The sequence below is a fragment of the Aquarana catesbeiana genome, linkage group LG05 (genome assembly GCF_042186555.1).
Source record: "Aquarana catesbeiana isolate 2022-GZ linkage group LG05, ASM4218655v1, whole genome shotgun sequence".
NCBI lineage: Eukaryota > Metazoa > Chordata > Amphibia > Anura > Ranidae > Aquarana > Aquarana catesbeiana.
The window spans coordinates 506,406,040-506,432,328 of record NC_133328.1 but is presented as its reverse complement, the minus strand read 5'-3'; the positions used below and the strand labels follow the sequence as shown (position 1 = coordinate 506,432,328).

At 43.0% G+C, this 26,289-nt stretch overlaps 1 protein-coding gene across 1 annotated transcript in view; it reads right to left on the bottom strand.

Annotated features, from left to right (window-relative positions):
* The window catches only part of LOC141146000 (aquaporin-4-like), a 34,716-nt gene extending 22,218 nt beyond the window's left edge, over positions 1–12,498 (bottom strand). Inside the window, exons 1-2 of the mRNA XM_073632780.1 lie at positions 12,118–12,498; positions 7,212–7,370 (exon numbers count right to left, since the gene is read on the bottom strand). Of these exons, the coding sequence (XP_073488881.1) occupies positions 7,212–7,370; positions 12,118–12,498 (540 nt within the window). The remainder of the gene's footprint in view (positions 1–7,211; positions 7,371–12,117) is intronic.
* Between the last annotated feature and the right edge of the window lie 13,791 nt (positions 12,499–26,289).

Below are 26,289 nucleotides of genomic sequence, written 5' to 3'. Positions count from 1 at the left end.
AATAGGAAGAAATACAGTACTTAACTCATGCCCAACACCTAAGGTGAGGGTGACGCCCTAAGCCTAGGAGAAGACACTTGTGTATTATGCTGGAGAGTCCTCTGATAACATTTGCAATAATCAGTGTTTACAGGATCTCATTGGAAGGATTGTGACATTATTCTCTCCAGTACAGAAGCCAAGGGTAAGTTAAAGACCTTATTTTCTATGGGGCATTTTTTTTTACAACTGTGATGCCTGATTTGAGATAGAAAAGTGATGTCATTTTATTGCAAAGCTTGTTTTAAAAAAAAGCACGGTAAAAAAAAAACTTTGATATAATACAAATATACAGGGTTTTGGGTTACACTTTAAAAATAGTTTAATTGACACTGATCTGAACTAACACCATATCTTGATGCATATTTTACTTTAATTACACGCTGCAGCTGGAAAGGTACATGTTTGAGTATGAGGAGATGTAAAAGCGTGAGCATGAAGATGTTGTCTCCCATGATTACACATTGCAGTATCCTGTTTATATTGATACATTGAGATTGACCTGTGATGCAGGCCTGTGCAGGAATTTTACAAGTGTCCTCAGTCCTCACAACAATCTGACCGGTCATTTGACATGTAATTTTGGACACAGCACTCTTGGTGTATAGAAGGTTCTAATATTCACTTCTACAAGATGTAAGTATCATCAAAATTATGAGCATGTCATATAATCATAATTTTGAATGGTATTTTAAAAACAAAATTAGCAAAATTAGAAATACTTGATTGTTTCTACACTCCAGTCCTGTCATACACTTAGAACACAATGTAGTGTTTTATGGAATTATATAAAGCAAAATGTGCATATATTGATGTGAAAGTCATTTTTTAAAAATAAATACTTATCGAAAAATGTAAAATAAATGGAAATATATAGGAACACAGGATTATTTGTTGTAGTACTAGTAGTAGGGAGTAGTAAAATACAGTTAATTGTTCTATGTCTGATAACTATGTAATAAGATAATTAGAAGGTCAATGATTATGTCCCAAAGTGCAATAAGACATGCTATCCAATCAAATTTTAGTTTATTAAAACCTGACCAGTAATAGATAAATCCTGATTTACAGCCACTGATTTGATTAACTTCACTTTACATCATGTTGTTTGCTTATTGAATAAGCTAGCTAGACTTGCTTGTGTCCTGCAATTATGCATAGCTGATGACAATTGGCGTCTCAATTATTTTAAAAAAACATGGGTGTCAGGATCACTGAGGCCCCTTTCACACTGGGGCGGTGGGGGCGTCGGCGGTAAAACAGCGCTATTTTTAGCGCTGCTTTACAGTCGTTTTTGCGGCGGTATTCGGCCACTAGCGGTGCAGTTTTAACCCCCGCTGGCAGCCAAAAAAGGGTTAAAACCACTCGCATAGAACCGCTATAGCCGTGGTATAGCCACGGTATAGCCGCGCTGCCCCATTGATTTCAATGGGCAGGAGCGGTTTAAGAGCGGTGAGTACACCGCTCCTTCACCGCTCCAAAAATGCGGTTTGCAGGAATTTTTTTTTTTCTCCTGCCAGCGCATCGCTTCAGTGCTTTCACACTGAAGAAACAGTAGAGGCAGTTTTAGGTCGGTTTGCAGGTGCTATTTTTAGCGCAATAACGCCTGCAAACCGCCCCAGTGTGAAAGGGGCCTTAGTGCTCCTGCTACTCATTCCAGCATACGGGTGTTGGCTCTTGCATACCCCCTGTCTGTGTTCACCTGGAAGGTGATTTATCTGGTCAGTCACCTGATATAAGCAAACCGAACACTCTATCCCTTGCTTATGATAGAGACAGTATACCTGCATTGTTCCTGATCAAGCCTCCCATTTGTCTGCCTTGCTTTGCTCTTGGGTTTCCCTGTGTATGACCCGGATTGGATATTGGACTATTCCCTGATCTCAGCCTGCCTTTACCTGGACTGTAATAGAACCACGCTATCTGTCTGCTAAACTGCAAGTAGTCTGTTGTTTGCTCTGTTCGCGTCTGCCCTGGTGTGGTGGCCAGGCACTATAGCATTGTGTATAAGTCCTGGGGGCAACAAGTAATGGTAGGCCTGCTTGCCTTAAGGGAAAAGGGGCTGCTATAGGTGAAGCACACAGTAGCTAGCTATAGTGTCTGACCACCTGCATTGAGGTAGATGTGACATTTGTGACATTATTACAAGCCTTTAACAAAAATTTTCTGTCAAGATGGACTCTGCACAGGCTTGCTTATTTGCTGAGGAATCTTGCACACCAACACGCAAAGTCCAGGAACTGTCTGTGCGTGTAATGCAGGAGCCAGAGCCCAAAGTTAACCCGCCTGACCATTTTTCTGGTGACCCCTGTGTGTTTTCTAACTTAAAAAATAGTTGAATGCTATACTTTAAGCTTAAGCCACACTCCTTATTACATGGTTGCAGGAGGATCCCCAGTCTTGGGCGTTTAGTCTCCTAACAGATGACCCAGTCAGAGGGTCAGTTGAAGCCTTTTTCAAAGCCTTAGGTTTATTGTATGATGATCCTGACCATGCTCATTCAGCTGAAGCTAACCTTAGATCATTACATCAGAATAAACGCACCGCTGAAAAATACTGTTCTGATTTCCGCCACTGGGCACCTGACTCTGGATGGAATGACCCAGCTCTAAGAAGTCAGTTCAGACTAGGTTTATCAGACTCATTAGTACACTATCCTGAACCAAAGTCTGTGAATGAAGCCATGCAAATAGCCATCCACATAGACCGGCGTTTACAGGAAAGGTGTAAAGAGAGGTTTGTTTCTTTGCCCCCAGTACGCTGACCACCTTTTCTTCATTTCCTTCTCCAGGAGGATAAGCCCATGCAAATTGGTGCTACACATTTATCCCCTGGGGAAAAGGCTAGAAGGAGATCTCAGGGACTCTGCCTATACTGTGGCAACCATGGTCACTTTGTCGCTAGCTATTCCAATAAGCCGAGAAACGCCAAGAGTCTAATGCATGCGGGGTCTGCTTCTATAGACCATACTGTGTTTGTTTCCCTCAGAGATAAACTATTTGTTCCTGCACAACTTGAATCTGCCAAGTTTTCTCACCGCCTCTCAGCTTTCATAGATTCGAGTGCTGCTGACAATTTCATCGCTAGGGACCTAGCACACTGTCTACAGATTCCGGTGACTAAAGTGCACAGACCCTTCTCGGGTTTAGCCGTTGATAATTCTCCCTTGTCCATGGGCCTGGTGACCTTGTGCACTGTACCTATTACCCTGACCATTGGGAAATTCCATAGGGAGACAATCAGCTTCTACGTGATCTCATCTCCTGCTTATCCCCTTATCTTAGGGTATCCCTGGCTTAAATGGCACAACCCGCACATAGACTGGGCTGCAGAGGAGATTGGGTCCTGGTCCCAGACCTGCATCCAGAATTGCATTAAAACCACTGACCAATTAAAGTACATTGTTATGAAAAGGAGGAAGTAGCTACGGCACGGACATGATGTGAGCAGGTGGGCGTAGCTCCAAACTTACGACGTGCAGTGACCATCCTGTTTAACGCCAACACCTCCTGGAACCAGGCCCTGGGAGCTGACATCTCACCATCCCGTTATATTGTTGACCCCGGCTGACTTCCCAATGTCAGGTCACTAAAGCTCACAGCTTTGATACCTCACCACCCTGCTGATGCTCTGCCAGCTGGCCGACCTCTTAAACTGCTCCTTAAACTGCTCCAGTGGGCTACATTGGGCTGAAGAGTCAATATAGCATCCTGCTACTACAGCCACCATCTAGCCATTACCACGCTTCAGTGTCAAACCTGATACAGCCTGCTTACCAACTGACCTGCTCCAGCTGTTTACTGGCCTCATCTTGCCACTTTACCATCTTGCTCTGGCCGTCGGTCTGCTGGTTGCCCGCTTCAGCCACTCTTCGATCCGCACCTCGCTCTGGCCATTCTGGCCGTGTAGCAGTAGTGACTCCGCTTCAGCTCCAGTCATCAATTGGACGGTGCTACTTGGCTCTAGCCACTAATCAGATGTTGCCACTCAGCTCCAGCCGTTAGTCAGACGCTGCCTCTCGGCTCAAAGCCGCCAATTGAAGGCTGCTACTCGGCTCCAACCGTCAATCGTAAGCCACCACTCAGCTTCAGCTGCCAATCAGATGCAGGTACTCAGCTCCAGACATCAAGCGGACGCCGCCACTCAGCCCCAGCCGCTAATTGGACTCTGCCATTCGGTTCTAGCCGCCAGTTAAATGCCGACATTTGGCCCCTGCCGTTAATAGGACATTGACGCTCGGCTCCAGCTGTCCATCAGATTCCACCTTGTTCCAAGCCGGTGATCAGCTGTCAATTTGCTCTTGCCCTCCACCAGCCAATAACCGTTTATTGGCTCTACTGTCGGTAGGGCTAAATCAGCAGGGTTAAAGGCGGACTCACTACTCATTACTTGGTTACTGTGTCTATCATTTGTCTGACAACTGGCTGGCCTCTTGTTCCTCTCCACTGACTCTATCATCATCATAGGCTGAAGGACCTCTCAGTTTGTCATTTAGTTGACCCAGTAATCTGTCCAAACCGGCAACCAGACGCTACCCTACTCCAGCCAATTATCAGCGCTCAATCTGCATTAGGCACCTACTATTTGCCAACCTGCTCCAGGCAAGTATACAAGCATTTAGAAGTACATAAGTTACTAAATAATTATATTCTATAATTGCGGCTTTAACTTAGCTTGGAGAGCAAAAAGACACTATACCTGAGTGGAGAAATAAGGACTGAAGGAGAGAGGAACCCTGTTTTTCTTAGCCAAAGAGTGTGGAAATTTATAGCATGAGTGACCTGATACATGTGGGGACAGTAATTATTATACTACATCACTATTAGAAACTCCCCGGTAGAGGAAGTTAAATAGTGGCTCAGGAAAACAATTACATTTCTGTTTGTGTTTAATATTCGATAACATTTAACATACCAATACCTTAGTATGTTTTTGATTTATTTTCTAATACACAACTATACCTAAGTGATCTGTCTGCTACAGGGAAAGTGCTGCGGGTTATGACCCATGAAAGGAGAAGGGAGCAGGAAATGGAGGAATTGGAGAAGGCAGTACAGGACACTGAAGAACCCTGTGTGGAAGGTGCTCCAATATTCCTCATGGTAAAACCAAGGCAGCTCTTAAAAAAGGGTTTAGAGAAAATGCTATTAAACAGGGACTTAATTCTTACAAACTTTCTAAACCCAGTTCAATGTAGAGCATTGACACACAAGACAAGCAGGACATACACAACATTTCTCAAAGAGACCCCCCATAACTCCAGACTGATCCCAATTTGGTAGATTCTGATTTAATACACATATCTCGGATCCCACGGGTTTCATGGGATTTGGAGGGGAGATCAATATCCAGTATGTCTTTAATGCCAATACCGGTCTCCAAAATAAACACGGAGTCGTTGGACCATCTGCCGCATAACCAGAAGGGAAGTAACGGTTCCCAGCCTGATTGCGCCTTACTGATGGAGATATAGTACAGTTTTTTTATACCCCGGGAGCAGTATAAATACTTGGCTAGACAAGAGGTGGTAATTACGCTTCATATTGTGTGGTGTGTGGGGGGTTTTGGGGGTGTTGTGTTTCTTTTTTTCTCAACCAAGGCACCCTTTTTTGGGGTAGCAAGTGTCGGAATGGGGCCTAGGAAAGGAGGTTGGGGGGAGAGGGAGGGGTGATGGAGTGTTGGAGTCCTCCGGGGTCATCACCCCTCACTCTCTTCAATTTTCATAAGGTACTAATTATTCTCCATGACCAGCTACTAGTGGGCCCTCTGTATGTGTCCTTGGAGGACAAGGTTTGCAAAGCTGAAACCTCCCCTTTTTATGTTGTTATTTGGGGAGTATTCTCATCTGGTCTGGATTGCTTTCAGGTACAGATTGTATGAGGATTGGGATAGAAGGGCTGGGGGAAGTGTGGGGGGTGTTTGGTGGGATGGTTGGATTTGTTTTTTTTGTTTTTTTCTCTCTCTCTTCTCCTCGGGTGGTCCTATATTACGGAAGGTAATACACATCAAAATGAACCAAGGATTTTTTGGACTTTACCCTGTTTTTTCAATTGATAGTAGATGCTTATGCCAATTAAAATAAAGTTGATGTCCTGGAATGTGAGAGGCTTGGGGGATAGGAATAAATGACAAGCAGTGTTGGAATCACTTGAATTTTATAAACCTGAAATAGTGTGTTTGCAAAAGACTCACTTGGGAGGGGAAGATATTACATCATTTGGAACTTCTAGATATAGGTGTCAGTACCATGCCACCTACTCTACATATTCACGTGGAGTAAGTGTCTTGATTTCTAGTTCTCTCCGTTTTTCATGTACACAGAGCATCAAAGACCCTGATGGTCGTTATTTGATGCTTATGTGTACTTTGGAGGGAAAGTATTTTTTTTTACTGGTAAACGTTTACATTACTCCTCCTTATAAAGATGATGTATTGAAAACAGTGTTTAATAAAATGGCACACTGGTCGGATATCCCAACGCTTTTGATGAGAGATTTTAATAATGTATTAAATGAGAAAGAAGATAAACAGAGTATTAATAAGATTAATAGGGAAATGTAACCGGATTTGCAAGTCCTGGGGGCAACCAAGTACTGGTAGGCCTGCTTGCTTAAGGGAAAAGGGGCTGCTATAGGTGAAGCACACAGTAGCTAGCTATAGTGTCTGACCACCTGCATTGAGGTAGACGTGACATTTGTGACAGTGGGTCAGGTAAAAGTTCTTACTATGACTTTTGCAATTGATTTTAATGTCTTAAGAATTTCTAGTACAGTTGTTCCTTCCAATATATTGCATGTTTCCCACCCAAGATAAATTACAGTAGCACTCTTATGTGCAGAAAGCTGAAATTCATTTTTCATGCTTAATTTGCAACAATATAATTCTCACATAAAGCATATGGCACATAAAACATCTTTCCATGGTCTGTAAACTCCATATGGGCAACATTTTATAAACATGTTTATAACACAAAGTGATCATAACATGCAGTCATGTAGATTTGCAAGCCTGTCATTCAATGTCTCCAACCACTACTACTAATCATCAGAAATAATTATCAACATCTTTACCATAACTGAACAATTTAAAAACTATTTTCTGAACCATCTAAAAGTACAATTAAATACAGACAGAAAGTCTGGCTACAATTTTAGCCTGAAAGAAGTACTTACTGCAAATAAATGCCCAAATACAACAGAAATTCCAATTGCAAGGGCTGGTAGTTTGTCCTTGTTCTTTGGATCACAGCTTGCAGAAATGGTAAAGACTAACTGAAAAGTTATTATAAGTTCTATTAGGAGCCCATGACCAATGGAAAGTCTTTTATTGATCTGGTGAAAGAAAAAGTAATATGGGAAATGTACAATCATTTGAGTGAGTTGACATAAAGGATAAATAATAAGAATAATGTTAAGATTTGATCAGTAGTGCTGCAAAAGTTATGCAGTAATTGTCTGTTTTATCTTTGCAGCAAGCATTATTTGGCTCAGTGGCGGTGCGTCCATAAGGGCGCATGGGTGCCGCCCCCTCTCTCCAGCCATCCCTCTAGCACCAATAGATAAATTCATGCATCACATGAATCTATCTATGGCTGCTGCTGCCACCCCCTATTCAGGCGCCCGGTCCGCCGGGCACCTGAATTACAGTGGCAGGGTTTTTTTTGAAGCATCGGATTAGTGCCATAGGCTCTAATAGGCGTCAAAAAAGGTGACCTGCGAGCGCAATACTGGGCGCTCTCAGGTCACTCGGCTGTGTTAGGAAAGCGAATGAATATTCGCCTTCCTAACACTAAACCGCCTCTCCACCAATCAGGTGCTCGGATCATTTGATGGAGCACAGTGGCAGCATTTGAGGGCACAGTGGCTGCGTTTGATGGGCACAGTGGCTGCGTTTGATGGGCACAGTGGCTGCGTTTTATGGGCACAGTGGCTGCGTTTGATGGCACAGTGGTGGTAATTGATGGCACAGTGGCTGCGTTTTATGGCATAGTGGCTGCATTTGATGGCACAGTGGTGGCAATTGATGGGCACAGTGGCTGTGATTGATGGTACAATGAGGCTGCAATTGAATTTTTTTTTTTTTCAGAATTTTTCAGTTTGTTTGCGCCCCTCCCAAAATATTTTGAGCACCAGCCGCCACTGTTTGGCTGTGACCCCAAACTTTGAGGAAACATTTATGACAACACACACTATACTACCAGAGATTTATAGTCATACCTATATGTTCCCTGCATGTCTCATACAAGGTGCACGATTAGAAAATGGATGTCCTATATGATGTACAGTATATAATTAGAATGTTGGCTTCACAATAAAGATTTCCAAGAAATCCCATTACATAGAAATTATGCAGGTAGCTGGGGCAGCACTTTGGATCAGCAGTTTCTACTTTAACCTTAAGACATTGGTATTTTGGGTTTTATGCCAATTAGGGAAACTTAATTTAATTTTTACTCTTTTTTTTCCTCAATATGTTATCAGTTATCAGTTGACTTAAAGCCCAAAAGAAAGAAACTCAAGGATCAGATCCTACTAACATAAAATTCAATGTCATAAAAGGACGTAAATTATTCGGGTGGATGCCTAGCCGGCATGACTAAAATGTCCTAATGTCTAGTGAAACAATTGGGTTCATTATAAGACACTATTTTGACAGATACCTACCATTTGTGACTGTCTTTTTTATCAGTTTACCTATAGGCTCCATTGACTTTATCAGAAGTCCTAGTTCCATTTGTCTTGTTTTATATTTCATTTGCCTGTGATGCAGCAATGCCCCTTGGACTATCTTGTGTTACACTCTATATATTTCTACCATAGGCGTGCACACGGGGTGTGCCGGGTGTGCCTGTGCACACCCTAATCACCCGGACCTGTCACCCGAGATCTGCTCCGAAATGTTTCATCCAGGCATTGTGTAGCTGCCTGTGAAACATTGAGCAGATCATGTGGTGAGAGTCGCTCAGTTTGTGTGAAACTATCAGCTAATGTAACAGCTTGCATAGAGAGAGAGACCAGCTGTCACAACTCAGCGGTGATGGCGGGGGTGGGCGGGACCGAAAGGACAACAAACACCAGCCAATGGGATGGCTTCTGGGTGGGCTGTTACATGTATGTGGCTCCGCCCCATCTCCTAAGCAGCCCAATCAGCCAAATTGATAGCTGCTCGGTCCCGCCCACCCTGAGTCCCGCCCAACCCCAACACCACCGCGGAGTTGCGACAGCTGATCTTCACCCTGCCTGCAGTTACATTAGCTGACAGCTTCACACACTGAGCAGCTCACACCTCAGGATCTCCTCACAATCTCTCCTCACAAACTCCTCTGTCAGTGCCGCTATCAGTGCCAGTCAGTGCTGCCCATCAGTGCCAATCAATGCTGTAAATCAGTGCCGCTATCAGTGTCAATCAGTGCTGCCCATCAGTGCAGCTATCAGTGCCAATCAGTGCTGCCAATCAGTGCTAATCAATGCTGCCAATCAGTGCCCATCAGTGCCAATCAGTGCTGCCCATCAATGCCAATAAATGCTGTCAATCAGTGCCCATCAGTGCCGCTATCAGTGCCGCAATCACTGCCCATCTGTGTCCCTATTAGTGCCGCAATCAGTGCCGCTATCAGTGCCAATCAGTGCTGCCTATCAGTGCCAATCAATGCTGTCAATCAGTGCAAATCAGTGCTGCCTATCAGTGCCCATCAGTGCCGCCATCAGTGCCAATCAGTATTTGCCCATCAGTGGCAATCAATGCTGCCAATCAGTGCCGCTATCAATACATAACAGTGCTGCCCATCAGTGCCCACCAGTGCCACCATCTGTGCCAATAAGTGCCCATCAATGCTGCCTATCAGTGCCGCTATCAGTGCAAACCAATGCTGTCCATCAGTGCCAATCAATGCTGCCAATCAGTGCCCATCAATGCTGCCTATTAGTGCCAATCAGTGCTGCCAATCAGTGCCAATCAGTTCTGCTATCAGTGCCAATCAGTGCTGCCCATCAACAACTGAAATCTGTCGATATTTATTAATGCCACATGCCAATCTTTAGTATAATAGGTAATCACCACACTACTATTTACAATAAACTACTGGAGGTAAAATAAAAGTGTCAGTAAAAGGCCTGCGCTAAGCACTGTTATGTGTTCCCACACCACGAAAAAAAAAAGTGCAGCGCTAACTTACTAATTAATAACTTAACAATAATGGTAGAACCCGCTATTGTATGTAAATCTCAATAAACTTCAATATTACTACAATTCCGGTCTCCGTGATACGCAACTTCACATATAATACACATCAAACTGAAAACAAGACATGACAAATTAAATGTAGCAGGCATGGTGGAAACCCCTCTACAGGTAATTGCAATACAAACTAGTGCAACAACTTTTTAGTTGGGAGGTTCACACCATTATAGCACTTTGGAAGTTTTATTTTTTGGATTGTTACACTTAATTTTATATGTTTTAGTTACTATTATAATGTGAATTTTTGCACTTGAATTTAATAATCCTCCACCCCAAACTCGCTCATCCATGTCTTTATGGTCCTTGCTTAACAATGATAACCAGTGATATCCAACATTTTAATGCTGACCATGGTTTTTAACATGTCTTCATTTATATGTGCTTTACCAGTAAACTTGTGATATAGTTGAACAGACGACTTGTGATCTGCAGGTAATATAGAACAGTTTTAGGGGGTTTTTTTTCTTGTTATTTGCAATGAAATCGTTGAGTTTACAGTTCTGGTTGTGTTTGCTATTATTATATATTTTTTTTTCTTATCAGATTGTTTATGCTCCAAATTTCCTATGGAGAAGAAAGGCATGCCAATTTGTTTTAGAATCCGTATCTTTCCTAGAAATGGTAATTATAATAGTGTAACTATCCAAAGGGCCATCATGAGTCCACATTAACCACTTGCTGGAAACCCACAGTAGTTTTACTGCAAGCAGGCAGCAACTACAGGCCAGGTGACATATTTTTACATTGCCTAGCACATGCACATGGGCGTGTCTCTCCTGTGAGACAGCGGATTTCGGCTCCTGGTACCTGGCCGCTTTGAGTGGCTGGGGTATCATGTGATCACTATGCGATCACATGATCACAATGTAAACAAGACTGTTGTGAATGGGTTTCATTCATAACAGCTGTGCTTAGTATTGTGATACTGTGATTGGCCCAGGTACCATGTGATAGCTGTGGGCCAATCACAGCACCCTGCACCATGTGATAGTTGGGGTCCAGTCACAGCATCACAATTGTAATCACAGCTGTTATGAATGAAACCCATTCAGGTTCAAAACATTGATGTCACAGTGATCAGCAAAGTGTAAAAAAAACTCTGATCACTTCCCTCCCTCCCCCATCCCTCTCCAAAGTTGTAGTTTCACTATGGTAGCACTGAACTACTCTGATGAAAGTATGTCAAAAACAAGTTTAAAAAATTGAATAAACAATGATTTATTTATTTTTTAACATACAGTCACCAGTCAGTATCCCTGATCACTGGCACACCAGTCATATGATAAAGCTGTACTGCACTGGTGACAATGTGTAAAAAAAATGTGAAAAAAATGTATTTAATTTCTTCATTTATGACTTTCACACAAACCAATTAATACATTTCTGTCCAAAATGCCTGTTGAGGCGGGACAAAACCAAAAATACATTTTGGCATAAATTTATAAAGAAATGAGATTTTATTGGATATGTTTTATAACAGAAAGTAGAAAATATCTATATTTTTTCAAAATGTTCTTTTTTCATGTATATAGCAAAAAATTAAAAACCCAGTGGTGAACCAATACCACCAAAAGAAAGCTTTATTTGTGTGAAAAAGATTATACACATTTTATTTGCATACAGTGTTGCATGACTGATCAATTACCAGTTAAAGTAGCACAGTGCTGAATAGCAAAAAATGGTCTGATCATGAAGGGGGTAAAACCTTCCACAGGTCAACTGGTTAATGTGACAGCGTTCGAAAAACAGGTTTAGATAGATAGTGCATTTGTGTCAATTAAATATGTGTGAGCAGAGAGTGATTTTAATAAAAATGATCTAAGTAGAGGAAATATTTACCATTGTTACACCTAGGTTTCCAGTGATATCAGTTGGTGTAATAAGATATAGTAGTCCTGCCCCAAAGATGGCTCCCAGGCATTGTGCCATAATATAAAATACTGACTTTGCAAGTGTTACTTTTCTTGTGCATACAAGAGTGATTGTCACTGCAGGATTAATATGAGCACCACTGATATGTCCAAAGCAATGCACCATGGTTACAATACCATATCCAAAGCACAGGGATATAAGCACTAGGTCTGCTGACTGGGGGCTGTCTGCTGAGGTCCAGCTAATTGTTGAACCAAGACCAAGAAAGACAAAGATAAGAGTTCCCACAAATTCTGCAGAGACAGCTTTCCAGAATGACTGCGTCCATACACCTTTAAAAGCCACCATAATGATTCTGTCTTCTGTCTACAGTGCAAGTTCCTGGCACAGAAAAGGAGAGTTTTATCAGAACTTACAACATAACAAAATAATTGCTGACATATGTTTGTAAGTGCTAAATGGGAAAGGATTATTCAAATATATAATTTGATCAAAACCATTTTTCTTAGACACATTCCAAAGACGCTGCTGGTTATGTGCAGTGCTTGAGAATAGTTTCACAATCAACATCTGTGCTGCATGAATGGAATGTATGAAGTTTTCAAGACATATGGGTCCGAGACTAACTGTAGGCATGAGTCGCCTGTGTCAGAAAATATACGTCACCTGCTTCCACGATATCTTCCTTTCCAAACAAGTCTCTCATAAACCTGAACCAAATGTAAGAATTCACCACAAACAGCAAAATACAGCTCAATAATTTTCATCATGTGAAATAATGGGGTTAAATTACTAAAGAAATACCAGCTGTTCACTTAGCAAGGTGGAAGTTCACTCTGCAAAGTGTGCGCTCACATAGTTTAATAAATAAGATGAAAATATGCTCACTTTAAATGTGCAATGTGTACCTGCATCAAACAAATAATATTCTCACACTTAAATAATCTAACCTATATACTGTAGGAACAGCTTTAAGCCCTGTTAATCACCAAACACAAAGAAAATAAAGAATCTCTATATTATATAGTGTGGTGCTCCTCAAAACATTTGCATACATATATGTGAATCAAAGATAATTACCAACCATATATTGTCAAGATAATTATTCATACAAATAAAACCAGGTAATATTTATTTTCCAACCAATGTGCTTGTGTTCTCCAAACCATATATAACAAATATCGGTATAGTCACAATTCAAAGAGTGTACTAACTGTGAAAAAGTGCAACAAATGATCCAGATCGTATTAATTAAAATAAAATTAAAGGTCTTTAAAAATGTCCGGAGGGATGCAACATGTCAGGTGGAACGTCATCACGCCGGTTCAGCTGTAGGATGGGTTGCATCTGTGGTCTGGTAACTCATGTGGACTGGAGTGTCCTGCTAACATGCATGAATATTTTTTACCTATGTAAATGAATTTGAAAAAGCTTGAATTTATTTTAATAGTCAGTAAGCACTATGGTGTCTCTCTGTGTTTCCTTATGAGCATATGGGAACTGGAGTGTTCTTCAGAAGTGGACCTTGACTGTGAAGCAGATTTTTAGGAGATTGTGAGACAATGCTGTTTTTGACCTCCTTGCAATACTGAGGTCCACCTAAGGAGAACAGGGTAAATCTGGTTGTGCACTTGGGTGGATGTATTCAGCGCATTGGGAAATTACTGATCTGAAGGATCTGGATGATTTATTGCACTTATTTATATTTCACAATGTGTTTGTGTTCTCCAAACCATATAAAACAACTATCGGTATAGTCACAATTCAAAGAGTGTACTAATTGTGAAAAAGTGCAACAAATGATATAGATTGTTACGTGCTATTAATTAAAGTAAAATTAAAGGTCTTTAAGAACGTCCAGAGGGATGCAACATGCCAGGTGGAACTTCATCATGCCTGTTCAGCTGTAGGACGGATTGCGTCTGTGGTCTGGTAAATCATGTGGACTGGAGTGTACTGCTTACATGCATGAATACTTTTTACCTATGTAAATTAATTTGGAAAAGCTTGATTTTATTTTAATGGATAGTCAGTAAGCACTATGGTGTCTCTCTGTGTTTCCTTATGAGCATATGGGAACTGGAATGTTCTTCAGAAGTGGACCTTGACTGTGAAGCAGATTGGAGGAGCTTGTGAGACAATGCTGTTTTTGACCTCCTTGCAATACTGAGGTCCACCTAAGGAGAACAGGGTACATCCTGTTGTGCACTGGGTGGATGTATTCAGCACATCTCAAGGGAAAGTCATGTGACATGTGAAGCAACGCATCAGGAGGAGCCTAGTGACGACATCTATGGTGCTTGTGCATACTAAATGCAGAGTGAGGGACCACCAGTGCCGCTTGTCAGGTACCACCATGTCAGGGACCACCAGTGCCGCTTGTCAGGAACCACCATGTCAGGGACCACCATGACAGGGACCACCAGTGCCGCTTGTCAGGGACCACCATGTCAGGGACCACCAGTGCCGAATGTCAGGGACCACCAGTGCCGAATGTCAGGGACCACCATGTCAGGGACCACCAGTGCCGCTTGTCAGGGACCACCATGTCAGGGACAACCATGTCCAGGACCACCAGTGCCGCTTGTCAGGGACCACCATGCCAGGGACCACCGTACCAGGGACCGCCATGTCAGGAACCGCCATGTCAGGGGCCACCAGTGTAAGGCCGGGATTATTATCATAAATCACTTGTATGACACAGCAGGGATCTCCCACAGTGTCAGGTATTATTATGAGAACACCGATCGCTGATGCCCCGCCCCCTGCCGTTATGATTGACAGCGCACTGTTCCTATAACGGTGGGGGGGGGCCGGAGATCTGCACTCAGTGTTCTCATAACAATACTTGTGGGAGAGCCCCGCTTTGTCATACATGTGATTACTGATGATAATCCCCGCTCCGCACGGAGATAGCAGGCTGGTGGCAGTGGGGGGGGCAGTTCAAAGGGGGAGCGGTGTGGAGGGGCAGATTGCTGGCAGGAGCAGAGCAGGAGGAGGGAGGAGAGAGGAGAAGGAGGACACCTCCTTCATGGGCGGCACAGACCGGGGGCTGTGAGACCCCTTTTGCCCACAACATGTTTGCTTCCTCCCTGCTCCTTTTCAGAGGACTACAAGGGGGTGTGTCAGACCACTGGCTTAGCTTAGGAGAGGGATAGAAGCCAGTGGTCTTATAAACAGGAAGTCAGCAGGCAATAACGGTTTTTTAGCAAGTTCAGCAGCCTATTGCAGAGGAACTACAGAGCTCAGAAGAACATGGATGGCAAAGTTGGTGAAGGTAGGAGATCAGCAACAAGGACATGGAAAAAAAAATTTTGGCCGGAGTTCTGCTTTAAAGAGATTTTTTTAAATTATACTTACCTATGTAGATGCAGCATCAGTCTGATGACCTAACAATGAGAACCGAGCGATCAAACACTGCAGATTGCTCGTTCCTCAGAGCTTCCTGAGCAGAGAGCCAGTGACCGTCGCTCAATGGACCACTGGGTGGACCGGCTCAGTGATGTCAGCCGACAGCAAGCTTCAGCCTGCTCTCTGCTGAAAACAGGTCACAGGAGTGCAAAACGATCTGCACACCTGTGATCCTTTGGAGAAGTACAGCCAAACGAGCTTTGGCTGTACTTCTCCTTTAATGCAACTTTAATACATCATTCATCCCCAGAAGAATTAGCAGCAATGGGCAAGTAATCAGCACTAATCACATTAGGACCAGAACTCTCAGGCAGAGCTTGGAAGGAGTTCACTTGGCATCTCAGCCAGTCCCAACATAAGACACAAACTAACAGGGAAAGCCTTCACTTGGGTCAACAAAATACAAACACAATCACTGGCAGTTACACAGCATGCAACACAATGGTCGATATGGGCCGAAGACCCCAAGGAAGAGCTTACCTCTCCTGGTCCTAACTGAGCCCCCCTCTGCCCTGGACCCCATGGCAGCCATGTGGGATGCTATAGTGGTAGGTTCTCCACTAATCTCCCCAAAGGAAGGGTTCCAGTTCTCACTCAAGCAAGTTTTACCTTAGGAAAATGTACCTGTTCTGGTGACGACCACATTTTTATGGTTTTCTTTGACTTTCTGTCCCAGTGACAGTAGTCATGAGGAGAAATAAAGTCTGTAAATCTATTTTTTCTTATTTGTTTTGGACAGAATGCCAAAAAAAAAGGGTTAGAACTCCTATAAAGTTTGTATTGCTGCCTGTAACCAATATATTTCACATCAATTACTATACATACAATAAATATTTTACATTACGTCAGTACAAAGTAACAGGTAGTTCCAGGGCAGGCAGTCACAAAATGCAATACAAACCTGATAGATATTTTAACCCTTCCACTAAAAATTAGATTTTTACTGTAGTCTGTTTCCCTATTGCAGTGAAAGTGCCCACCTGTAGCTACAACTCGCAGATGCATTTCTCACTGATTGGGCTTAGTCGTAGAGATGAGACAACTCATTAGGGCAAATTGTATCAAAGCGGTGTGGCTATGGGTAGGGACTTTCCGTGAACATGTCCTGAGTAAAGGTATCTTCAAGGGATTACTGTCATCAATGTGCAGCCCTTTTTTGGAAAGACAGTGCACTGCTCTCTTTTAGTTACAAGTATCTAAGCCCAGGTTCACACTGCTCGGACATGAAAGTTACGCGACTTCTGATCCGACTTTGCCTTGAAACTTCAGTTTGACTTTGATCAGACTTAATGTGACTTTTTACACTCTATGTTATTGAAATGATATCAAAGCCCGACCAAAGTAGAGCATGAACCTTTTCTAAATTTTGGACAATTGGTGTTGTATCAGTTAAGACAGCTCTCATAGGGATACATTTAATTTGACGTGTCATGCGACTTGTGCTCTTACAAGTCAGATCCCATGTCGCACCAGTGTGAACCGGGCCTTACTGGCAGGATCGTGAGGTGAAAATAAAAATAAAAAATCCTGAAAAATTAAATGAAGGCAGCCACACCATCTACATATTATTAACCACTTCAGCCCCGGAAGCATTTACCCCCTTCCTGACCAGAGCGTTTTTTGCGATTCGGCACTGCGTCCCTTTAATTGACAATTGCGCGGTCGTGCAACGTGGCTCCGAAACAAAATTGACGTCCTTTTTTTTCCCACAAATAGAGCTTTCTTTTGGTGGTATTTGATCATCTCTGCGATTTTTATTTTTTGCGTCATAAACAAAATAAGAGCGACAATTTTGAAAAAAACGCATTATTTTTTACATTTTGCTATAATAATTATTCCCAAAAAATATATAAAAAAATATTTTTTTTCCTCAGTTTAGGCCGATACATATTCTTCTACATGTTTTTGGTAAAAAAAAAAATCGCAATAAGCGTTTATTGATTTGTTTGTGCAAAAGTTATAGCGTTTACAAAATAGGGGATAGTTTTATGGCATTTTTATTAATAATTTTTTTTTTACTAGTAATGGCGGCGATCAGCGATTTTTATTGTGACTGCGTCATTATGGCGGACATGTCGGACATTTTTTACACATTTTTGGGACCATTGTCATTTATACAGCAATCAGTGCTATAAAAATGCATTGATTCCTGTATAAATGACACTGGCAGTGAAGGGGTTAACCACTAGGGGGCGAGGAGGGGTTAAGTGTGTCCTAGGGGAGTGATTTCTAACTGTCAGGGGGATGGGCTGGTGTGTGACATCACTGATCTCTGCTCCGATGACAGGGAGCAGAGATCAAGTGACACTTGTCACTAGGCAGAACGGGGAGATGCTGTTTACAACGACATCTCCCCGTTCGTCCTCTCCGTGAGACGATCGCGGGTATGCCTGCGGCGATCGAGTCCACAGGACCCGCGACCCGACTCATGGGGATCGCGGCAGGCACGCGCACATGGCGGCAAATTCAAAGTAATGTACGGGTACGTTACTTTGCGCAGCCGTGCCATTCTGCCAACGTAAAAGTACAGGAGCCGGTCGGGAACCGGTTAAGGTGCAATATATTGAAATTTTGGTTTTCAGTTTATTACACATTTAATGGTGGAATGCATGCATTTTTTTCTAAATGATCAAATACACAGTTTTGCACAGATTCATAAAAATTCAACAATACTATGCAAAAGTATTAATGTGGTCTTAATAAACTGTTAACATTTTGCAAATGCCTGCATCTTGGTAAAAATGTACAGTCAGGTCCATAAATATTGGGAGATCGACACAATTCTAATCTTTTTGGCCCTATAAACCACCACAATAGATTTGAAATGAAACGAACAAGATATGCTTTAACTGCAGACTTTCAGCTTTAATTTGAGTGTATTTACATCCAAATCAGGTGAATGGTGTAGGAATTACAAAAGTTTGTATATGTGCCTCCCACTTTTTAAGGGACCAAAAGTAATGGGACAATTGGCTGCTCGGCTGTTCCATGGCCAGGTGTGTGTTATTCCCTCATTATCCCATTTACAAGGAGAAGATAAAAGGTCCAGAGTTCATTTCAAGTGTGCTATTTGCATTTGGAATCTGTTGCTGTCAACTCTCAATATGAGATCCAAAGAGCTGTCACTATCAGTGAAGTAAGCCATCATTAGGCTGAAAAAAACAAAACAAACCCATCAGAGAGATAGCAAAAACATTAGGTGTGGCCAAATAAACTGTTTGGAACATCCTTAAAAAGAAAGAACGCACCGGTGAGCTCAGCAACACCAAAAGACACGGAAGACTACGGAAAACAACTGTGGTGGATGACCGAAGAATTCTTTCCCTGGTGAAGAAAACACCCTTCACAACAGTTGGCCAGATCAAGAACAGTCTCCAGGAGGTAGGTGTATGTGTGTCAAAGTCAACAATAAAGAGAAGACTTCACCAGAGTGAATACAGAGGGTTCACCACAAGATGTAAACCATTGGTGAGCCTCAAAAACAGGAAGGCCAGATTAGAGTTTGCCAAACAACATCTAAAAAAGCCTTCACAGTTCTGGAACAACATCCTATGGACAGATGAGACCAAAATCAACTTGTACCAGAGAGATGGGAAGAGAAGAGTATGGAGAAGGAAAGGAACTGCTGATGATCCAAAGCATACCACCTCATCAGTGAAGCATGGTGGTGGTAGTGTCATGGCGTGGGCATGTATGGCTGCCAATGCAACTGGTTCTCTTGTATCTATTGATGATGTGACTGCTGACAAAAGCAGCAGGATGAATTCTGAAGTGTGTCGGGCAATATTATCTGCTCATATTCAGCAAAATGCTTCAGAACTCATTGGACAGCGCTTCACAGTGCAGATGGACAATGACCCGAAGCATACTGCGAAAGCAACCAAAGAGTTTTTTAAGGGAAAGAAGTGGAATGTTATGCATGGCCAAGTCAATCACCTGACCTGAATCCGATTGAGCATGCATTTCACTTGCTGAAGACAAAACTGAAGGGAAAATGCCCCAAGAACAAACAGGAACTGAAGATAGTTGCAGTAGAGGCCTGGCAGAGCATCATCAGGGATGAAACCCAGCGCCTGGTGATGTCTATGTGTTCCAGACTTCAGGCTGTAATTGACTGCAAAGGATTTGCAACCAAGTATTAAAAAGTGAAAGTTTGATGGATGATTGTCAATCTGTCCCATTACTTTTGGTCCCTTAAAAAGTGGGAGGCACATATACAAACTGTTGTAATTCCTACACCGTTCACCTGATTTGGATGTAAATACCCTCAAATTAAAGCTGAAAGTCTGCAGTTAAAGCATATCTTGTTCGTTTCATTTCAAATCCATTGTGGTGGTGTAGAGAGCCAAAAAGATTAGAACTGTGTCGATGTCCCAATATTTATGGACCTGACTGTAGTTTGTCTGTCATATGTGCCATTGCACTTAGACTATTTTGCTGTGCTGTGTATTTAACTGCTAAACTTAGTGGTGCACCTACTGATAAATACATTTTTCAACTAGGATGTGAACATGACAGATTACACTTGGCACATTGCTAAGTGGTTTCAGCATCCCATAATGAATCTGAGAGCCACTGCTGAATACTTTTTCACAACCTCCTCTTACCTAAATAACAAAACCTATACTACTTGAAAAATGTAGTATATATATCATTTTTCCTTGTCTTGTGGTGGTGATGCGGTGGGGCTGTGCTGGGGCTGCACTGGAATAGCCGCCCAATGCAGTCCCACCGCACCTGGTGTGAATGGACCCTAAATGTATGACGAGCAGATTTTTAATTTTTTTACACAACAAATGCTGTAACTTGTACTCCCTTTTCCCTTAACAAATCAAAGGGAAATCATAAGGGTAAATCTACATATATCAAGGGAAGCATCATATTCGGTCATCCATAAACTATTACAATTAAACAGTGTAAAAGTCTCAACTTAAATGACATAGAGAGGAACCTAATTAAAGTACATGTAAACCCTCCCCATGTAAAATAACCCATTCAGTTTAAAACAGAAATGAAAGGCAAAACATTTCTGTATAGATTAAAAAAACATACATTTTTGCCTTTTTTATAAGTGATCACATTCCCTCTGTTCCCTCTGTTTTCAGCTGCATAAGAGCTGGGGGAGGAGAGGCAGCAGCACACTGATCTTCCCAGTGAATGGCTGTGCAGCAGGGGGGGTGTCAGGACAAGACTGAGAAGACTGAGTATTGGAAGAGAGCAGGCTGCGTTCCCAGCATAGCTAGAGAATTGTCCATGATGTGCTCTCCTGTTTAGTCTGGTCCATTTTTAATAGGAAAGCAGAGGGACTGGCAGGAACGCCAGGTATTTCACACAAAGGAAGCAATACAAAGAACAGGATACTTTCTCATACAAGTACATGGTACAGCAGGCACATATCAGGAATATGAAATGTTGGGATAACCTTTCGCTGCCAGGTCCGTGCGGCGTACGGACCTGACAGCGGGGGGTTTTACACACAGTCCAGTGGCTGCAGCCACTGGGATTGTGTGTAAAACTGGCAGAGACACTTCTGCCTGTCAGGTAATAGCATTCTGGTGGCAGCGCTGCCGCCTGATTGCTCTTACACACCCCGTGGTCCCCCCCCCCCCGTGCGCTTACCATGCTTACCAGGCTCCACTTGCCCATCTGCGGACCCAGGGACCATCACAGCAGGTGCCGGCAGCTGCAGGGGGAGGAGAAGAGCGAACACAAGTCCGCTCTCCTTCCCTTCTTGCTGTGACCCGGCGTCCTTGACATCACTTCCGCATCAGCATCTAGGTGTCCCCGGCTAGCTCAGCCGGGAAAGTAATGTTAAGCCATGTGATCTGCATTGCAAAACATTCAGTGGAGTCCAAAAGAAGATATACAGGATCTTTTAGACCCTGCATATCTCAATAAAGACAACCTGTCACCTAAAATTCATCACATAGGGGACTTTTTGTCCCCTATGTGATGGAAAAAAAATTAAAGTAGAAAAAATGTTTTTTATTTTTTTTTTGCAACCAAATTTAGTTACACTCAAGCACAAAAAATTCCCCCAACCCCCCCCCCAAAAAAATGTTGAGCTCCCCCCCTACATCCACGCATACGCATGGATAGACGTAAATGCATGCGTCAGGGGCGCCTACGCGTGATAATGTCGATTGTGATGCACATGTTACATATCGCCGTGCACGCCGGAGTGAGAGCAATAATTCTAACACAAGACCTCCTCTGTAACACTAAACTGATACTTATAGGGGGCTTTTGAAGCATCGCCTCTAGAAAACATAGGGTACTAAAGCTTATCACCATTTCACAAGCGCACACAAATTTACGCTTCGGCGTGTTGGGTATATATTTACTCAGCGCAACCTGGTCTTTTATAATTTACCAAAAATTGGTAATTTATTGCATTTGTTTGCCCTAAGATTCACTTTAGTGTGTTTTTCACAAACATTTTGAGTTTTCTAGATCTTTGCGGTAATATTGTGTGACATAAAAAATTGGAACTACCACTATTTTATTCTCTAGGGTGTCTGCTTTCAGAAAATATATAATGCTTGGGGGTTTTACATCATCTTTAGGGCTAAAATAATTTTTTAACCACTAGCCGACCAGCCGCCTCAGTTATACTGCGGCAGGTTGGTTCGGCTGGGCAAACCGCCCATAGCTGTACGTACTGGTGTCACTGGTCCCCAAAAAGTGTCACTTAGTGTTCAATTTGTCCACCACAATGTCGCAGTCCTGCTAAAAATCGTTGATCGCTGCCATTACTAGTAAAAAAAAAAAAAGTCCCTAAATCTGTTCCTATGTTTAACACTTTCCCACCCAGCCTATAGCAGATTGACGGCCAGGAGGGACTTTCCTCCTTCTGAATGGACACCATATGATGACGTAAAGTCACACAGTGACGCAATCTGTCACCAGCTGTGTCCACTGGACACAGCCGATGACTGATCACTATACCAGCCCACTGCCAGTGACCAGTCACAGCAGATCACATGATAATTGTACACAATAGATGGATTCCTTTCATGCCGTCCATTGTACACAATTGTGTTGCTAGCTTTGGTCACAGTGATCACATGGTACAGAAAGGGCCAATCACAGCCCATTTGTACCATGTGATTAGCCCTGGCCAATCACAGCTAATCACAACAAAAGACAATGAATGAATCAGTTTCATTCAGTAAAAATGGTTGCTTATTCCAATGAAATGCATTAGTATGGGCAATCATAATGTGTAAAAATTTTTTTAAAAAAGTCCCGATCACTTCCCCAGAGTAGTACAGATCTGGTACTGGTCAAAGTTTGCTTAAAAAAAATCACTGATCACAGCCACACCAGTTATATGATAATGCTGTACTACACTAGTGACAGTATGCAAAAAAAAACATCTGTGAATTTGTTTTGTTTTTTAATCTCTTCAGATTCCAATAAATGATGACAAAAAAATTACAACTTTACAAAACCTGCCATGCCTCTTATGAAATACCTTGGACTGTTTACTTTCCAAAAAGGGGTAATTTGGGGAAGGGTTTGTACTGTCCTGGCGTTTTTGGGCCTCAAGAAAAGAGATCATCGTCAGTACATCGGGATTGGTCAATTTTCAAATACACTGTATATACCATAGTTTGTGGACTCCATAACTTTCCTACAGACTAAAGAATATACACTGATTTGGATTAGGGATGAGCCGAACACCCCCCGGTTCGGTTCACACCAGAACCTGTGAACGGACCGAAAATTCGCACGAATGTTAGAACCCCATTGACGTCTATGGGACTTGAACGTTCGAAATCAAAAGTGCTCATTTTAAAATCTAATTTGCTTGGTATTGTCCTAAAAAGGGTTTGGGGACCCAGGTCCTGCCCCAGGGGACATGTATCAATGCAAAAAAAACTTTTAAAAACGTCAGTTTTTTCGGGAGCAGTGATTTTAATGATGCTTAAAGTAAAAAAAAAAAAAGTGTGGATCTTTTAGATACGCTTGCCAACGAACTGCATGGCAGGTCAACATATATCTGGTCAAGCATGTGGTGCCCAAGTGGGAGATGTTTTGGCCACGCGAGATACGCTTGAGACATATGTTGCAAATAGCAGTGGTACGATCTGATGCACTCGTCTCAAAAAAGGCCCACACCAAAGAACTTTTGGAATAACGTGCAGAGACAGCAGCACCCTGCACATGGGGAGCTTTGGGGTGTGATGCAGTCAGTGTGCTGCCCTTAGGCTGGCCCCTGTAGGGCATCCTGCCTCGGTGATGTGCCTCCTCCTCCTCTCTCCTATCAGGCACCCACATTGAGTCAGTGACCTCATCATCCCCTCCCTCCTCATCACTGGAGCAAACCTGGCAGTATGATGCAGCAGGGGGAGCATGACTGCCAGATTGCTGTCCTTCTTGGGCACCCCCTCTGTCCATGCTCACGTTACTGCCTTCATCTAGCTCAGTATCATCATCAGAGCCTTCTAAACGCTGGGCATCCTCCTGGAACATGTACCCAACACTGTGGTCAAACAGTTCGAGGGACTCCTCAGGAGGACATGGTGAGGCTAGGGAAGGAGTCACTGATGCCATTGAGTTGAGGGAAGAGTTGGCAGCTGCTTTGCCAGACAAAGTACCCTGAGCATGGGTAAAAGAGGATGAGGAGGATGAGGACGGCTTGGTCATCCACTCGACCAAGTCTTCCGCATGTTGCGGCTCAACACGGCCAGCTGCCGAAAAAAAGGCCAAGCGTGTCCCACGGCCACATGCTGATGAGGATGCACCATCTCCACGACCAGCACTGTTGCCTCTAGACACAGAGCCTGCTTGCCCTCTTTTATTGGCTTGTGACTGTCTGCCTCTCCTTGTTGGCCTTCCAGACATACTAATGGCCTGTAGCTGCACTAAGCAGGGATATATATATATATATATATATATATATATATATATATATATATATATATATATATATATTGATACTGCAGCTAGCAAAATCAACTGCCTGCCTGTAGTATGAGAACACCACCAACCTTCTACAGGTAGCTTTAGCTGAACACTGCAGAGCTTGCAAAAACCTAACTTGTAGCTTATTTAGCTGCCTGAGGTAGTGATAGGATCAGGAAAACACCACCAACCTTCTACAGGTAGCTTTAGCTGAACACTGTGAAGAGCTCGCACTACACTAACTTGTAGCTTTAGGTGAACACTGTGCAGAGCACGCAAAAAACTAACTGCGGTAGTGATAGGATCAGGAAAACACCACCAACCTTCTACAGGAAGCTTTAGCTAAACACTGTGCAGAGCTGGCAAAAAACGAACTTGTACTTTTAGCTGAACACTGTGAGGAGGACGCACTACACTAACTTGTAGCTTTAGCTGAACACTGTTCAGAGCACACACTACACTAACTTGTAGCTTTAGCTGAACACTGTGCAGAGGTCGCACTAAACTAACTTGTAGCTTTAGCTGAACACTGTGCAGAGGTTTCACTATACTAACTTGTAGTTTTAGCTGAACACTGTGAGGAGGACGCACTACACCAACTTGTAGCTTTAGCTGAACACTGTGCAGAGGTCGCACTACACTAACTTGTAGTTTTAGCTGAACACTGTTCAGAGGACGCACTACACTAACTTGTAGCTTTAGCTGAACACTGTGCAGAGGTTACACTACACTAACTTGTAGCTTTAGCTGAACACTGTGAGGAGGACGCACTACCCTAACTTGTAGCTTTAGCTGAACACTGTGCAGAGGTCACACTAAACTAACTTGTAGCTTTAACTCAGGGGTGTCCAATCTTTTTTCCAAGAGGGCCAGATTTGATGAATAGAACATGCTTGAGGGCCGACCATTTTGCCTGACATTCTTAAACCATTAAAATTTGGTCTAAGTGTGTCCATCCGAGCACTAATACACGGCCCAACAAGAATTCTCTTGCCTTTGTGCTGTGTGTGGTGAATAGATGAGCTTGGGCGTGTTATTTGGATATACCGGATTTAATCTGCTTATAACACGCACCTTCACTTTAAAAATGAAGTTTCAGGAAAAAAAATCTTAAATTTTAAATAAAGAACTGTGAAGCAAAATAAGGGTCAGTGCCCATCAATGCAGCCTAATCAGTGCCCATCTGCGGCCCCCACTCCATTGCCATGAATGTGGCCCCCACTGTATTGACATGAATGCAGCCCCCACCGTATTGACATGAATGCAGCCCCCACCACATTAACATGAATGCAGCCCCCACCGTATTGACATGAATGCAGCCCCCACCGTATTGACATGAATGCAGCCCCCACCGTATTGACATGAATGCAGCCCCCACCGTATTGACATGAATGCAGCCCCCACCACATTCACATGAATGCAGCCCCCACCACATTCACATGAATGCAGCCCCCACCGTATTGACATGAATGCAGCCCCCACCGTATTGACATGAATGCAGCCCCCACCGTATTGACATGAATGCAGCCCCCACCGTATTGACATGAATGCAGCCCCCACCACATTGACATGAATGCAGCCCCCACCGTATTGACATGAATGCAGCCCCCACCGTATTGACATGAATGCAGCCCCCACCACATTCACATGAATGCAGCCCCCACCACATTCACATGAATGCAGCCCCCACCACATTCACATGAATGCAGCCCCCACATTGACATGAATGCAGCCCCCACCACATTCACATGAATGCAGCCCCCACATTGACATGAATGCAGCCCCCACCACATTGACATAAATACGGCAGCCCCCACC